At 40.8% G+C, this 16,289-nt stretch overlaps 1 protein-coding gene across 1 annotated transcript in view; it reads right to left on the bottom strand.

Moving 5' to 3' along the window:
• Window positions 1–5,294: 5,294 nt before the first annotated feature.
• Window positions 5,295–16,289, bottom strand: part of pcdh19 (protocadherin 19) — a 48,561-nt gene continuing 37,566 nt past the window's right edge. Inside the window, exon 5 of the mRNA XM_085373368.1 lies at window positions 5,295–5,918. Coding sequence (XP_085229494.1) covers window positions 5,359–5,918 — 560 coding nt within the window. The 3' untranslated portion in view covers window positions 5,295–5,358. The remainder of the gene's footprint in view (window positions 5,919–16,289) is intronic.

Genomic DNA, 16,289 nt, shown 5'->3' with positions numbered 1-16,289 from the left:
ACCAGTGTTTACATTTTAAGGCATTAAACATCACATTTGATTAATGTTTTCTTTCTATATATATATAGTTTTTTCATCAATTTTCTGGTGTTTAAAGATTGCAACAGGTTTCAATATGAGATTTAGCACGTTACCTCAAACATGTTGTCGGCTGTCACCTACTTCAATGGTGAACCTCCACCAGAGGTTAGTGAATGGAATAGATGGTCGTAATGAGGCAAGAGCAGCTGCGAGCCCTTTTGATAAAATGAGGTCACTAGAGCGTGAGCTATCAGTGAGCCTGAATGGGGGTTGGTCAGGGGTGTGTCTCACTCAAAAGAACCGGCGACAAACTATTTTGTATTGAAGGAATGTGAGGCTGCAGGCACTCCTTCTGCTCTTTTTCAACGGATGCCTGTGTTCAAAATAAATCATTTTAATTGATCTCAGATTCCCCCTCTCACCATTTTGCTAAATGATAATTGAAACATTAATAGGATGTTAATAGGATGTGTGTCCTAGTAACCTTTTATATAAATCTTACCCTAATGGAGAATATTCTCCATGACCACCATGACTCAAGAGTAATTAAATATGCATGGAAAAACACTAGTTTGGGAATTTCCTGCATTGCAAATAAGGTTTGACTGAGTGGGATAATGGATTGATGCAGGAGACAAACGTGCTACATGTATTTGTTAGAAAATAAAAAAGGATTACTGCAGTATTGTGGCACCGAGTCTGTTTTTCAGGTTAATGCTAATGAGACTGGGTTCTCTAATATGGATTTTAAAATGCATACTTTGCCCTTCAGTTGGAGGCAGGACTGTACCTTTGGTTCAGGCAAGTTTGTTATGGGGACCCAAGGGTCTAAACACTGCTGAAAGGGCATGAGTAATTCATATGAGTGAGGCAGGGCTAGAATAGTGGTTTTGCCCATGAGGAGAGACTTTAGCTGGAAGAAACAAGATCCTCCTTATAGACTAATGGATGTGTTAGCAAGTGTGCTTTCTGACCAGCTTTCATGTTGGCTCCACCAGGGGGTATAGAGGGAATGGCAAATTAATTATAGAAATGAAGCCAACCTCTTTTCTTATCATAGAGGGCAGCTGTGTGGCATGTGTGTTTCCTCTTGCTTGTTTGCTTCGTTCAGTCGCTACAGTGGCAAAAAGTGTCCTGCTCTGTATCTAATCTCTGCTTCCCTTTATCAATCCATACCGCCTTACTCGTGAGAAAGACCTGCTGTCTGCGAGGGAGGTGAAGAGTGGAGCCTTTATTGAGTGAAAATTTCATATAAAGTGTTTCAGACTTGCTGAGAAAGAATCCAGCTTTGTCTTGCTTTTCAACTTATTTCATAGCTTTTACAACCTTCCACTCAAAGTCGACTAATAAATCAATGTTTCAAGTGGGATCTAGTGTTTCAGTGACATCATACTGTTGGCTGTGAAAGCACATTACCCACCAGTGGAATGTGAGTCTCGATGACAGCCTTCGTGCTCCCGATCAGTGTCTACGTTGTAGTTTTTTTGAGAGACATTTACAGTGTTAAATCTCCTAAAAGTGGCATGTTTGACCTACTGTTGCGGATGAAGGCGCTCTGTCTGAAAGAGACACTAGCACACACACACACACACACACACACACACACACACACTAGCCTCACTTTCTGAAAGATTCCCAAAGGTCTGCTTTGGAAATAATGGGAAAGAACAACAGTGAATGCATGGAATATTAATGAAGGCTTTAAGCCAGCCTCAGCAAAAACTCTTAATATCAAACAGATATCACATATCAAGCAGAAAGGACATGTGCTGATGTGTTATCGTGCTGTTTTCAAGAACAGCGTGCTGAAATTCACTTTGTAATACAAAATGTTAATGTATTGTGGAAAGACTGAATTGTCTCATAATAAAGAGCCTGTTGCATTCTCCACTCACCTCCTACACCGGCTTACAACATCAGCGTCAAGGATGAACTGAAATTACAACAATTCCTGGCTGAGAAATATCTTCACATGTCTCCGTTTTTTGTTTCAGTCTGAATGTGAGAAAAGTGTTGCGCCACCACTCATTTGTTTGTATTTTGATTCCAAGGACACAGACTTCCTTTGAAATTTTTAAGTCATCTTGGGCAATAGTTTTCCAGGCTTTCCAAAAGAATTTTGTTTTTCTGTGGACACTGACCAGTTTGACATATGAATCATTCAAGCATAAAAAAGAAACCTAAATAGAAAAGACGACCAGTGGTATGTCCACACATTTCAGACTAACTAGCAAAGAACCTATTTTAAATAGATTCTTTAGGTCATTTGTTTCTATCAAACACTACTGCAAAAACAGAATTTCTTCTCATTTCTTCAGCTGAATCTATGAAAAATGCCAAAAATATCACAGTTTTACAAAAAGCTATTAGCTGAAAACTTGGCACATGTTGGCATGTCCAGTGTGTCCTTAAACCAACTGGGGAAACAGGGCAAGTGGATGACAAAAGAAGAAGTAGCAGGGCTAAAAAGTATCTACAGCAGTATCTGAGAGAGTGACACAGGCCCTGAGAAATGCATCTGGCTCTTCAGTCGAGAAGGGCCAGATGGTCTCGGAAATGGTCTCAGTGGAAGCGCGGCTGTCAAGAAGCCGTTCTTAAGAAAGGGAAACAGGAGAACAGGGCGCGGTACACGTACAGTGGAAGCTCTGTCATGGTATTGGGGATCTTGTCAAAATTGATGGAATTCTGAACATAAAGAAGTACTGTCAAATTTGGATCCACCATGCAATACCACCTGGAAAGTTTCTGATTGACAGTGGCTTCATTTTTCAGCATGACAATGATACTGAACACACTGCTGCCAGTGCAGTGAATGTATACCTGGATAGAAAAACACACAATGGAACACTATCAGTCACGGCCTGGCCTCAGAGCCTAGACCTCAACATTATTGAAGCGGTATGGTGTAATCTTGACACAGAAGGAAACAAAAGAAAAAACTATTCCCAAAGACGACCTAAAGAAGTAATGAGAAAGCTCAGCAAAATAAAAAAGGGGAAGTGGCTCAATCCTTTTGCACAGTACTATACTTATTTAGGCAGCACTGTGATGGATAAAGTTCAGCTGAGAACTTCTTTCAGTACACAAAGACACAATGGTTGTTAAGAAGCAGTGGATTCAAATTTCAGTTCAACCCGAAATTTCACCGGTGTCGAGTAAAAACAAGAAAACAAAGCAGAGAACATTTAATAGTTTAATTATAAGCTGCTGTATACATTCAGTGATTATTCCGATTTTCATGTTGCCAGAAGCCATGGGTGAGACCAGCAAAACATTCAGCTACAGAGATCTAGTTTGTTGTATGCAATTTGTCCATTTTCATTCATATTTTTCCACATTGTACAGTTTACTGCAAAGCAACATAAAACCACATTGCTGATGTGCAACACGGTTCTTCCAAGACCTTAGTTCCCTCTCGCATGATTCCACCCAGTCTGTTGTGTGGTGCTCATAGTAAGGGAGAGCCCTGCTTATGCCACTGTGGTCTCAACCTTAGCTTTGAGATCAGGAGAACACAGATGGTACAGGGTGACAGCAGTGCTGAGTAAAGCTAATCTGCACATCACAATGCCCTCATCTGAAGTTGGAAAAGTCTTTTTTTCCCCACGTGATTGGGCCATATAGGAAAGCCAACCTATTACACAGATAAAATAGGTGGAACCTCGTTGCAGCCTGGAGAACACTGGAAGCTGTTCTTCCTCCTTTGATACTGAGATGAAGCAACATCCTGCAATCATTAAGGTTGTGTTTGCATCTTTTTTGGTTTCTTTTGCTATCTCACTCTAAGCTCATTGAACTGACACACTAATGTTGGTGCTGAAATCGCTTTTTTTTTTGTCGTTGTTGTTTTATGTAATTTTTTTTGTCTTTTTACATTTTCTGGTAGCCCACACAGAAACTGGATGGCACAAGAACTGACCAATAAGAAACTCTTTACAACAAGGTAGACTGCAAGTCAACAGTTGCCAGGGATCACACAGTAAACAAAAAAAAAAATCCAAGTTTTGAACATAAACAACAAAAAAAAAAACCCCAAAACAAATCCGGTTCAATATAAAAGCAAAAGACAAATGAACGAAAAGCAAGTTAATTTCAAGTATAACTTACTGATAAAATAACTACACAGCATTAAATATTCTCATTATACATTTTAAATTATTTATAAAATATATTTTGGCATATATGTTTTTTTTTATTTTTGTGTTTGTGTAACAAACGCTACTGTAGCTTCAGTTGAACACCAATGTTTATTCATTTTTTTTCTCTTGAAACAAAACATTAAAGGGATTGTCACATAACAACAGGTTATTAAAAATGATAATAGTAAACCCTATACAGAGTTTCACATAGCAAGACATGAGTGACGATCCCTTCTATCCTAGCCCCATAGTCAAAAGTCAAAAAAAGTACAAGACCAAAGCACAAAGTTCTAATTTGTGCTCCACTGGCTACAATCAAGGTTGGGCACAGGAGATTTCAAAAGCAGAAAGTCTTTTTTTTGTTTCATACAACGCAATTTGATCACAAGTATCTGTCTGTCCCCACCTCCTGCAGTCAGAGCGGCTTGGCAGACAACGAGAGTTCAATCAGCTCCATCCGTGATAAAATATAAATACTGTAAGGACCTCACAGTCTGATGACACGAGGATGTCCTCAGGGACATGCAGAGAAAGTTTCTCTTATTTGTCAGGGACAGGAAGACATGAGACCGGGAGGCCTCACCTTCCTTCTCCTGAATGCACTGCAAACTTCTGAAGGAGTAAATTGATGATATTTTTGGATGAATCCTGTGTGTATTTGTTTTTGTTTATTACAGTGACAGAACTCTATACAAAGGAACAAAGAGCGATTTTGGCAGCTAAAACAGACTGCAAAACCAAAGAAGGCAAATATCAGTTCGTGATACAAAAGTAGTTCAAAAGGCATAACTGTACGTATGAACTGGCACCTCAGGTGTCCAAACATGTAAAGTCCTGCTTTGGGTCGAGGGCTGGAGAGCTCCACTGGCCGTGTCCATGCAGTCGGCAGTAACCTGCCTGTCCACTCATCGCAGGCTGATAGAAAGAAATCTGAACAAAAAACAAACAAGGAAAAAGTACTGCGACTACAACGAAGCCACATCCACTACCTGGGCCTGAGCACACAACTAGCTGCAGCATACGTCAGTTTATCTTCAGCCCAGGCTGGTTTTTCAATTTTGTATACTGCAAATGGGTGTGTCTCTCTACTGCCACAGCCAGATTTTCTTCTGTGTATACACAGCTATTGCGGGGTATATATATGTGAGTTTACACTGGATGTGTGTATACATGTTGGTGTGTGTCACAGAGAAGCTTGCTAAAGCACAATGTCCTTCAGGCGCTTGCTGCTGGGGGATTCCTTGTCTCGGCCGTCGTGGAGAAGCGTGTTGATCTCCCTTACAGCCGGCTCACTGTCCTTCCCCTCCGGCTGCCGCAGCAGGCTGTGGTTGGCGATTCGCTCTGCGTCACGGCATTTAAGCGTGTTGTAGGCAGATGACGGCTTGCACATTGGGCTCTTCAGGTGCACAGGGGAAGTGATGGGACTGGCCGCCTCCCGCCCATTGCCAGCTTCACGAACAGCCCCTCCATTGGCCTTGGGGCTACACACCTGAGACTCCTGAGTCCGCTTTCCCTTTATGTCTCCTCGTTCCACATCTTCAGACCCATCCTTGCCAAAGGTGGCAAAAGTCCTCTTTGTTGTGCCATCCTCATAGTGTGGCACGTCCACCGTGGTGGCCTCGATAGACAAAGCGATGACGTTGCGAGCGTGCTCGGGTGACTTGGCGCGTGCTGGGACTGTAACGCGAGGCATCCAGCAGCGGTCAGAGTGGCCTAGGATCCGACACTCATCCTGGCAGTGAAAGCCCTCGCTGGGATCTGTGGGGAAATAAAGAGACAACCTAATTGTTATATTTGTTCTTAAAGTTAATTGATTTTCGTCTTTATTCTGATAATCCCCTCACGATTTAAGTATGTCAGAATTGACTTGAAAAACACATGAAAACTCAGTTAAGCATTACTAAATGATTTTTTTGCAATCTACATGAGCGCAATATTGCACTCCCTTTAACACTACTCCATGATAACTAGGGCTGGATGTTAGGGGCACGTCTAATATGCCAATTAAATTATGAATTGTTAAATCAAAAGTCCATTTGCAGCTGTTGTATAAATGAGTTTTCTGTAGCAACATTAGATGAAAGGCAGGTTTAAACATTGCAATCAGATATCTCACAAAGACACCAGACGAGTTGCGGTGCCGCTGCACGGTTCATATCTCTCTCCCTCTTTGTTTCTGTCATCTGGCGCCGGGTTATAAATATGTAATGATGTTTAACTGAGTCCGTATAACTGCGTCTTCTGCATTTTGTTGTGTTGAGGGAAAAACATTTAAGAACATTTCTGCATCATTATAACAACAAAAGGAGCCGAAGTCTCTCAAACTCAAATGCTTTAATTCTTGTTTGTTCTTTAACAGTCCAAAGAGCAGTACTCAGAAATCTCATGTACACATAATTTTGTTTGTCCTCTGTCAATTTCATTTAGAAAATGTTCACGGTGTCACATTTCTAGCTTTAGCAGCAGAACGTTGATATTTTTTGGAAAATTTCAAACAAAACTCATTTTTCCTAAACCTCGATATGAAACCGAACCCCCCACCTGCTTCTTAGGAAGAAACCTGCCACACACATGCACAGTGACATATTTCTTTTCTCCCCTACTGCTTGTTTTACTCTAAGCAAGAGCCATCCTACTTTTCAGAGGCCCAAGGTGACAAGAAGGGATCGTGAGAGGGATTGCGATCGACCCAAATGCATACACTTACATCTGGCAATCGCAGCTTGACAGATCACCTAATTAAAATCACTAATGATCTGTTTTTCTCTCTTCTTTTCTGTACTCATGAGAGGCACCTCTGCTAAGGCCCCGGGGATCGATATTTAAAGACTGGAGACAGGCTTTTCAGGAGCAGATATGCCAGAGTTGTCTCTCATAAAGTATAATCTGATGAGACTGACAGATATGACCGGTTACCATGTCATGGAATAACTGAATGAGTATGTTAGGGATATCACGAGCTGTCTTAAAATTGTGAAGGAATCATCGCCTATGGGCACCGAAATCGCAAGCCATGAGTTACCAATGTCCATATGACAGAAGAGGATTTCTCTCATCATGTCTGTCTAATTGTGCACAGGCTGACATGCACTGACATGACATTCTCTCTCAAATGAATGTGGATGAAGAAATCCCGTTGTCTTTGAAGCATCTGAACTATACTTCACAGTAACAATTTAAGTACACACAATTTAATAATATGTAAAATGCATTTTTGAATTATTATCACCCAATACTATCCAAATTATACGTAACAGGCATAACGAGGCTGCTTTATTTAATTACCATACATTTAAGCTCATTTGATGAGGCCAAGAAGCAATAATGTGTGAAAACTGAATATTTCCCACTAGTTATAGTCCTGCATCTATGGAAATGACAATGAATGCTGATTGGTCCACGAAACTGCAATGGCAGCAATCAGGGAGACAAAAGGCATTGATTTGGGGGTTTTGTTTAAACATTTCCAATCAGGATGTAATAATGCAATCACAACAGAAAGTAATTTTTTCCAGGTACCAAGAACATAATAGAGGATGATGAATAGAAAAATAAATAAACATAAAAAAGCACAATTTCAAAGCCTTTTTAACCCCGCGTAACTGCTTTACCTGTAACGGCACTTTAAAACGCATTTTTTTAAATATATAAATATTTAAACTCGAAGAGGCAATGTAAAGATAATTGTTCACATGAGCATTTAGTGCTCTTATTGAAAACTTTTGTTTTACATTCATTCAAAAGTTGAGCTCTATATTTAGCAATCTGAAATCTCACCAAAATTCTGGTTTGGCATGTTTGACAAAGTAGATCTTTTGCTGCACTGATTAAAAATTTACAAGCATCTCGGTAATGAATTCAATTTCCTCTAAACACTTTGGCTTATTTCTATAGCCTAAGGCACTTTCTAAGGCGTGAAAAGCCTTGAGGCACAAAGAAACATACACAAGTTGTATGCTCTCTACTGCGCCGTGCGTGCAAATGCAGTGAATGCCATTTCTCTCCTTTCCTTTAGGGGTCTATGAGCGAGCAACTGGGTTGTAAATGACATTGTTATGAAAGCCAAGTGCTATTAACACTCACACATCCTGCCTTTCCTTGCAGCTTCATAAAACGCAGATGTTGCTCTAAAAGGCCCCAAAAACTGGAGGAGACAAAATTTAAATGAAAAAAGTGACAGGCCATCGACCTTTAACAAAACGTAATCTCCTCCCATTAAAAGATAAGAGAAAAACAAGCTTGTGTAAGGTAGGAGATGAATTAAAGGCTTTTACAGCACTGCTTAGATTTAGAAGTCAACAAGTACAGAATAGAAGACAGTAAAGGCCCTCCTGCTGTGCATGTGTATTCAAAGTTATCAGGAAAATAAGCTTGCCAATCAGCTCCAGGAACAGATTTAGAGTACGGAACAGAGAAGGATGTCATTGGGAGCATTTCCGATCCACAAAATTAATTACGAAGGGAGCTCCACCAGGAGGTACAGGCTGGGCTGCAGATTTTGTGTGTGTGTGTGTCTGATTTGTTCATTTAAAATATTGTGCAATATAATGGTAATAAAGTACAACTCTAATCATGTATCAAGATCACAACACTACTATTATATCAAACATGCTGCACTCTAATGTTGACTCCAAGGTAGTAGAAAGGATTTTATATATAGGATTGAAAATATGAAATTAAAAAAATAAAACATGTGCAAAAGCTAAAGTCTCCTGATAGGACTCCATGTTTTTTCTGTTTGTAGTTATAGCACCAATTTGCATCAACACAGGGTGAAAAACCCATGCTTCCTTCCATCTCATCTTGCATCTGTTACCTGCCGGCAGCCGATTCTGTCCTGTCTATTTGACTCAATCAGATGAAGGTGTCTGAACTTCAGCTTACAGCAGACAGATCTTCAGTTTCAGTGAGGGAATCCCACATCCTGACAAGCTCGTTGCTCAGTTTACCCTTGTGCACTGCGTATAATGATCCCTTCATGTTATGCAGCTGCAGGTGCTATTTGTTTGTTGCTAATGTAGCAAGAAAAGAAGAATCAGCAAAAAGACTAAAATCCACTGACACAAAAGGGAAGGGATGCGTTCACTGAGCGAGACGCCTCCCCGTATAATTCCCTGAGCTTTCGCCAGCTATTCTGCGTCCTGTTTGCCTGACTCGGAAAACGCAAACGCTTATCCCTCCAAAAGTAGCGCACACAGCCTGAAGGTAGAAAATGATGATGTAATCCTGTAAAATCAGCGTAAGCAGCGGCAAAACAGAGAATACCAGTTTGGAGGGGCAGAGACAGGGTTGAGTAGATATGAACCAGATTCAGGTGACAAAATCATAATTCTGTATGTCTTAGTTTGACTACCACAAGACAACTGGGAACTGCAGTATGACACGATGCAGTCAGTTTGGTTTTACAGGATGATAAACCCTAAAAAGAATTATGAACAGCAGTGCAGGAACAGCAGTACGGTATGATAAATCATCTTACTAAGAGTGCCACTTGTGGCTTAAACTACTTTTGTTTGTACTTCCTCTATATGTGACATTTTTGATGCAGAAGAAACAATGCATTTCAACTGATGGTCTTATGAAAACAGATGCTACTCAACAGACATCCAGACAGCATCACAGCTTCCTGTGATGGAACTGTTATGAAAGGAAATAATGTAGACTAATTTAAACCTCGCTATGCTTTACTTATGGCCTCCACAGACTTTACCAATTCCCTTTGATTTCTTTTGCTTGTTTTTCTGTTGTTACCTTATTGTCTTTGATATTAATCCCCATTAAATATTCAGTAACAACGCTACCAAATAGTCTGAAAAGATCAAACAGCACACAACAACACTGCCATTATGCTACGTGCCCCTTTTCATTGGTTGGGAGTACAGGTGTAAAATCCAAAAATCGACTCATAAGTTATAAACACGATCGAAGGCCTAAGGAGTCAAAATTTCTTGTCGTGTGTGTGTGTTTTCATTTAAAGCTTTTCATTTGCAGCTAAAATGTCCACTTTTCTGGTCTCATCTTGGTATGCCACAGTATCTTTAACAATGAGAGGGCTGTTTTCTAATTGCTACTCCATATTAATTTTCCATCCTGGCAGTCACATGGCAAAGCATGATTAAATCTAAATTGTTACTACAGAGTCTTGATGGAGCCTGTAATGCAAAAGCTGATGAAAGCGTCACAAGGGAGAGAAAAAATACTGCACGAACAGAAAAGACGGTGCCTGTCTGTGGTTGGTTAGAGTTCAAAATATGCTCAAGAACTAACAGGTTTGGTCCTCTCCGATCCTAACACAACAAATAGAGCTTAACATCTAGTCTGTCCTAACTACAGCAAAGGACAGTTCTACGGCCAGCTGAGGCTGAGGCTTGGCCAAGCAGCCTCCTACACTACTCACAAGGGAGAGTCCAAGCACTGCTGTCATCCCAGCCAGCCAATTCAGTCTGTGGGCCATAAATCAGCCTTGAGGCTTGGCTCCTGCGGGAGCAGCAAGATGGAGTGTGATGGTCTTGTTTTTACAAACAGTAGAGGGGCACCCTTACTGCGCCACGTAAGCCATCATTCTCTGCACAGCATCGAGTCCTCTCCTTCTCCCTACAGCATCTGGTTCAGTCACATCAAGCTATCCCCCCCACCCCCCGAAACGTCTAATTCATCCCTCACAGCTCCCTGCACAAGGCCATCCTTTATGCGTCCCCTCCTTTTGTCTTGCTCTTTCATCTAATCAGTTCTACTGTCTCATATACGTTGATGTAATTAAATGAATCCTTCACCCAAAAACCTTCTCTAATTTCTGCCTATCTGTTCAGAATTCCTTCAGTTCTGCCGGTCAAATATTAATTGTCAAGAAAATTAGACACACTGTGTGGCCTTGTTAGTACTGTCTTATGACTGTTAAAGCCGGGGGTTCATAGGGCCGTCGTTCTATTTCTGAGCATTAGTAGCAGTCAATTTATCAAGAACACATTCACTGCCTAATACATCCCGCGCTGCACTGAGTGTCTGACAGCTTGTCACTACTACCAGGCCTACTTATGTCTTTCCGAAAACCTGATGTAAGATGGCAAGTTAACTTCATTTTGAGCCAGTCTTACGCTTTCTGTTCTTTGGAAATGCTTGTCAATAATTGTTCTAAATGCTAGCAACAGTACGTGCCAAATTCTGCAAATTTTTACTTCCACCGTATGCTCGCTTCCCTTGCTGCTGGCCCATCCAGCAACGCTAGAGCTTTCTATAATGGGTCTGGGTATAAAGAATGAATTTCCAAAGTGGTGTTGACAAACAATGCACTTGCCTCTAAATTGGTACAAACGGCATCTGTTTAACAGCTGTGTAACAGCAGCGGGATGAAAAAAGTGATCGCTATGCTGTTTTATAAATCACTATGTCATCGCAGAGCAGTGTTTTGTTCAAAAGCAGGACCACTAGCCAATGGACTGCTTGATGTAGTGGAAACGATGTGAACTGGTTGTCATTATGACATACGTGGGTGGGCTGGTTTCCATGCCCTGGCAACACATGCTGTCTTGCTGAGAGAATTGTCTCACCTTATTGTGGCCTACTCCTACCATAGCTGGCTCCTAGAGGTTGCAGTGTCTCAGGAACAGTTTTAAAGGCTCTAAAAGTATTACCCTCGGCTCGGGTCATGACATAAAGAACATTTGAAGGGGCATGATTTACAGTGTTCAGGTCTTGTTTGAACAGACATCAGAATTTATGCCCTGGTTTTCATATAGTACATCAGCCAGTGACCATTTAACTCTCTCCACAGGCACTCTGGACTAGATTTAACCCAGACAGAAGCGCATAAAGAGCTAAGCCCAGTTGTACACAGCTGTACTGTGTTAAAGAGGCAGTAAAAAGGTTCTTAACACAGGCTCCATCACCAGAACAATACACTTACATGTTCACAGAATTCCATAAAAATAAGGCCAGGATCGTGTCTGGCAGAAAAGTACCCCACGCTTCAGCCACAGTGCCAATTCATACAACATGTGATGACACTAAGTGGACACTAAAATTCATATCATTATGATATCCATATCCCACAATTATTCTGTTCAGGTTTTGCTGTTGTAATCAAACCACCATCCTTAGGGCTAATTGGCATTATTGTTAAAGAACTATATAAATAAATAAATAAATACAGCACTTGGACTTTAAAATTCCAGTTGCATTTCAGATACTGAAAGGTTACTGAAAGCAGATTGGATTTTAATTATATATTTCCCTAATTCTGTACAGTGAATAGACGATAAAAAAATCTGTACTGTACACGTGGTTCTTCTTCTGCGAGATAATGATGCCAACCGCAACACTGTCATAGGAAAAAAGAAATCAGCTTAATAACTTTACTGAACTAAATTGGATAATTTTGTGGACATATAACTTTCCCGAGGAAAAAAAACAGAAAAACTAATCAGGGATATAATTTGGTGATGAATTTCATCAGATAAATTTCATCTCTGGATTGGAAGTGTTTTAAATGGATGATTATTTTAAAATATATAATATGCAATTAAAGTCGAAATTAATCTTAAACTTGGGCTCATCTCATTCACATAATTTGATGTATTTCCAATTGAAAAAGCATTTGGTGGCAGGGGGGAGCTCATGCATGAAGGAATCTTTCAAAGGTGCCAGCAACAAAACTGCAGTTTTCCTAATTGGAAAAGCACTGTAAAGCATTTAAAAAGCTTTGCTTTATTATTACCATATTTTTCTATTATCAAGACAAATTGTAAGAATTGTTAGTGTGTACTATTCTCAGTTCTCTTGGATCCCGACTTTCAAAAAGCAGGTAGCATGTTTCAGAATTACAATATTTGCGTTTGGTTTTTTTAACCTACAAACAAGAAGCAACACAATCCCAATGAGTGATTTAAAGATCTCTTTGTAAAGCGACTGCATCAGCAAGTGTATGCATTTAAATAGAGTGTTTTACCATGACGTGATGCACTTTGCAAAAATCGCACGGTGAATTTTGGCCTTGTAAAGTCTGAGCAGCTAAATTGCCCTTCTAATGACGAGCTTCAAATTAACCTGTACTCAGGCGCTGAATGCCCCCAACAACAATATAATACGCCCCTCAAACTCAGCACAGCAGGCTGCCGGCGTCCCTGTTGCAAACTGCCCACTCCACAATGCCAGCCAGCCAGACCGCCTGCCTGCCTGCCTCTGTCTGCTTGGCTCGTTTCCCCTACAATGCATCTGCAGAGGACATCTTTAAATACACTGGAACAAATGCAGCATTTCTGTGTTTAAGCTTGACCGAGCTAGCGAGCTAATTTGCTCCTAAACCCTTGAGTCTGGGAGAAGCAAAGGGGCACACTCTTAAATTACATCAATGAATGGGGTTGGAGCATAGATGAAAGCTACTGTACGTGGTGAGTGGGGATGGAGAGAAAAAGAGCCGGAGAGTCGGCTTAAGGATAGAAGCACTATGGACTATTGTTATATTTTGTCCAATCTGTAAGGTAAAAACAGATGTCACTGCGATCTATGGCTGACAATTAAATATTCTTCAAGGAAACCAAAATATAAGTCTAATAAAAAAGTAATGGTTCCACATAAGAGAAAAGATAAAGCGCTAATGTCAAGGTAATAGCACACTGCAACACAGAAAACATTGCTTTGTGTGCTATGGGGCTTTTAGTGAATAGGAAGTCCAATTCATTGCTTTATTCACAAATATCAAGGATTCTAACTCTATTTTTATTTATTTATTATTCTTATTCTTGGTGCAAACATTTCTCACAGTGAGAAAAGATTACTTTTTCACCTCTTAAGTGTTATTTCTTTTAGCCATCTGAAATGCCCACTATCCTTCAACACTTGTATCCAAACAACTGGGGATGGCACACCGGGCAGAAAACCAATATCTTGGATTTCCTCTCCCTCTGTGAGCTTCTGCTTTGCCTCAAAAGACTGGCCTTACATAATTAATATAAAGTGAACTTGACTGAATGTGAAGCCACATTATGCTAGCCAGGACTGTTTTATATTCCATTTTATCTTGTCATAGAAGTACCAGCATGACTCCTGCTCTCTCGTGTTCTTGTGTTTTCAAATTTTTCCTTCCTTTAAAAAAAAAAGGAAGAAAGAAAAGAAACACATTTTGCAAAATAGGACAGTATGCGTTATGGGCAGGTTATTAATACAGTAAGAGGAGGTGGGTCACCACGGAGAAAAGCGGGTCACGGCTTGGGAAAAAAAACAAACGAAAAAAATAATTACACAGTTTTCTCCACCTGAATAGTCAACATCACTTAGCAGCAAATAAAAGAAATCAGACAAACACAGCAAGGTCTCCACTGTGTTGAGATGCATTAGATTTCCACCTACTGGGTAGAAGAAACGCACGAAGGAGGCCTTCCAACACTTTCTAATGCTCTTCCATTTCTCTGTCACAAAGGCCAATCTGTTTGGCATCTGGGAGGCATTCTGATCCTCTCCCAGGTTCTCCATTATCCACCGCAGTGAGCTTTGCACCATGATACCACTTAATATAAGACAGTCAGAACCAATGTCTGTAGCATTAGCCACCCACCCAGTGCTACACTGTATAGAGGAGTGACACTGGTGAGGCTACAGCTTGTATCTAAGACACAGATCGAAATGGAGGTGGAAGACTGGCCTGAAGAAAAGAGAAAGAGCTAATAAGCACATCTTTTCTGATTTAAGGAACATGACTATAGCATACATAAGGATGATAGCAGGGGCCTGACACAGTGCTAGTAATTGGATTTCTCAGCCCCTGTGCCCACTCGTGATAACATGAAAAGTCCTTATGTGTGGCAAGAGAGCAAGGTGCAGCAGAGTGGAAGTGACAGGTGTCAAAGATCCAATTCCCCTGCTCCTCTCCATCTTTGAGTTCCCTTTCTCTAGAGACAGCTGAGGAACAACTTGCCCTGTGGTAAAGCCAAACACAAGCTTGACATTCAGTTGCAAATCCAAGGTAGTTAAACCTATGTAAAGTGGAACAGAGGGGGAGGAGGGGGAGGAAGGGTGGTATTAGTGGGGGGTCTCTAAGCACTGTGGGTATAAGAGGTCATGGCCTGATTGCTTGCTTTATTTATTTTCTGATGCTGATGTGAGCTGAATACAGACGAGCACTGGATTTCTAAGATGAGCTGGAGAACACACAAAGGCGCCTGAGACCCCCCGCTGCATCTCGGGGGGTCGTGCAGGATACGGCCGCGGTCCCCTCGCTGTCCTCTCCGTGCATTTGGAACTCATCCTTAACGAGGACTGCACGAGAAGAGGCACATCATTAAAAAAAGCCATTCTGGGACATTCCTGTCCGCCACGTAACAACCGACCTCTCTCATTATCTTTTATCCTCCCCTTTAAAGAGGTGGGGTACAGAGTGGTATAAAAACTCAAATTTGGCTGCCAAGATGCAGCGAATTCTCTCTCTCGTTCAATTATACATAAAAGGAACAACATAAAAAAACCTCCTGGAATTTATCACAAGCATTTTTCTTTATATTATAAACCCTATCTCTGAAACTAAGCAGATTAATGTTAACAGTTACTCCAGTATTTACATGTTTCGCGCTAACCTGATTTTACATAATATACTAATGTGAAATGATAATTAGGTTAATGCCCAGAAAGATATGTGGTAGCCTTAAGCAAATATCTTATTAGCGGCATAATACAAAAATAGAGGGCCTTTGTGAATATTCTTTTTTTAATGCTGATAAATTTACTTAATTTGATTATCCACCACCGCCAGATACACCACAACGGAGAAACACCGCTCTGAGTCAGTTCAGTTCTTGACCTTTCTCACCAGTGAACTAAGTCCAAGCAGAGTGAATCCAGGGTGTGCATGCCAGAGTAGCTCAGATTAAATTCAATGTGATGTTCAGGTTATGTGCTCTAAAATCTGATCCTCACTCAGCGCAGAAGACCCCTTTAAGATAAGCAGTAATATATGCTTTTTTAATCTGAACGACTAAAATTACTAAGGTGCGCATTAATTCACTAAGTCAGAAATAAACAGAGCACAGAGGATTATGAAGACGTGTCGAAAGACAAAATGCCTGCAAGGCATTGTGGAACCTGGTGGCCAAGAACGGGCTGGGGGATGCTATCTGCATCCACACATATCTCAGCAGCTTC

Source organism: Diplotaxodon limnothrissa, linkage group LG2 (assembly GCF_057381915.1).
Source record: "Diplotaxodon limnothrissa isolate DT_005_m linkage group LG2, D_limnothrissa_male_GT1.1, whole genome shotgun sequence".
In the NCBI taxonomy this organism is placed as follows: Eukaryota; Metazoa; Chordata; class Actinopteri; order Cichliformes; family Cichlidae; genus Diplotaxodon; species Diplotaxodon limnothrissa.
The sequence above is the reverse complement of the archived record's forward strand: the minus strand, read 5'-3'. Positions and strand labels throughout refer to the sequence as shown.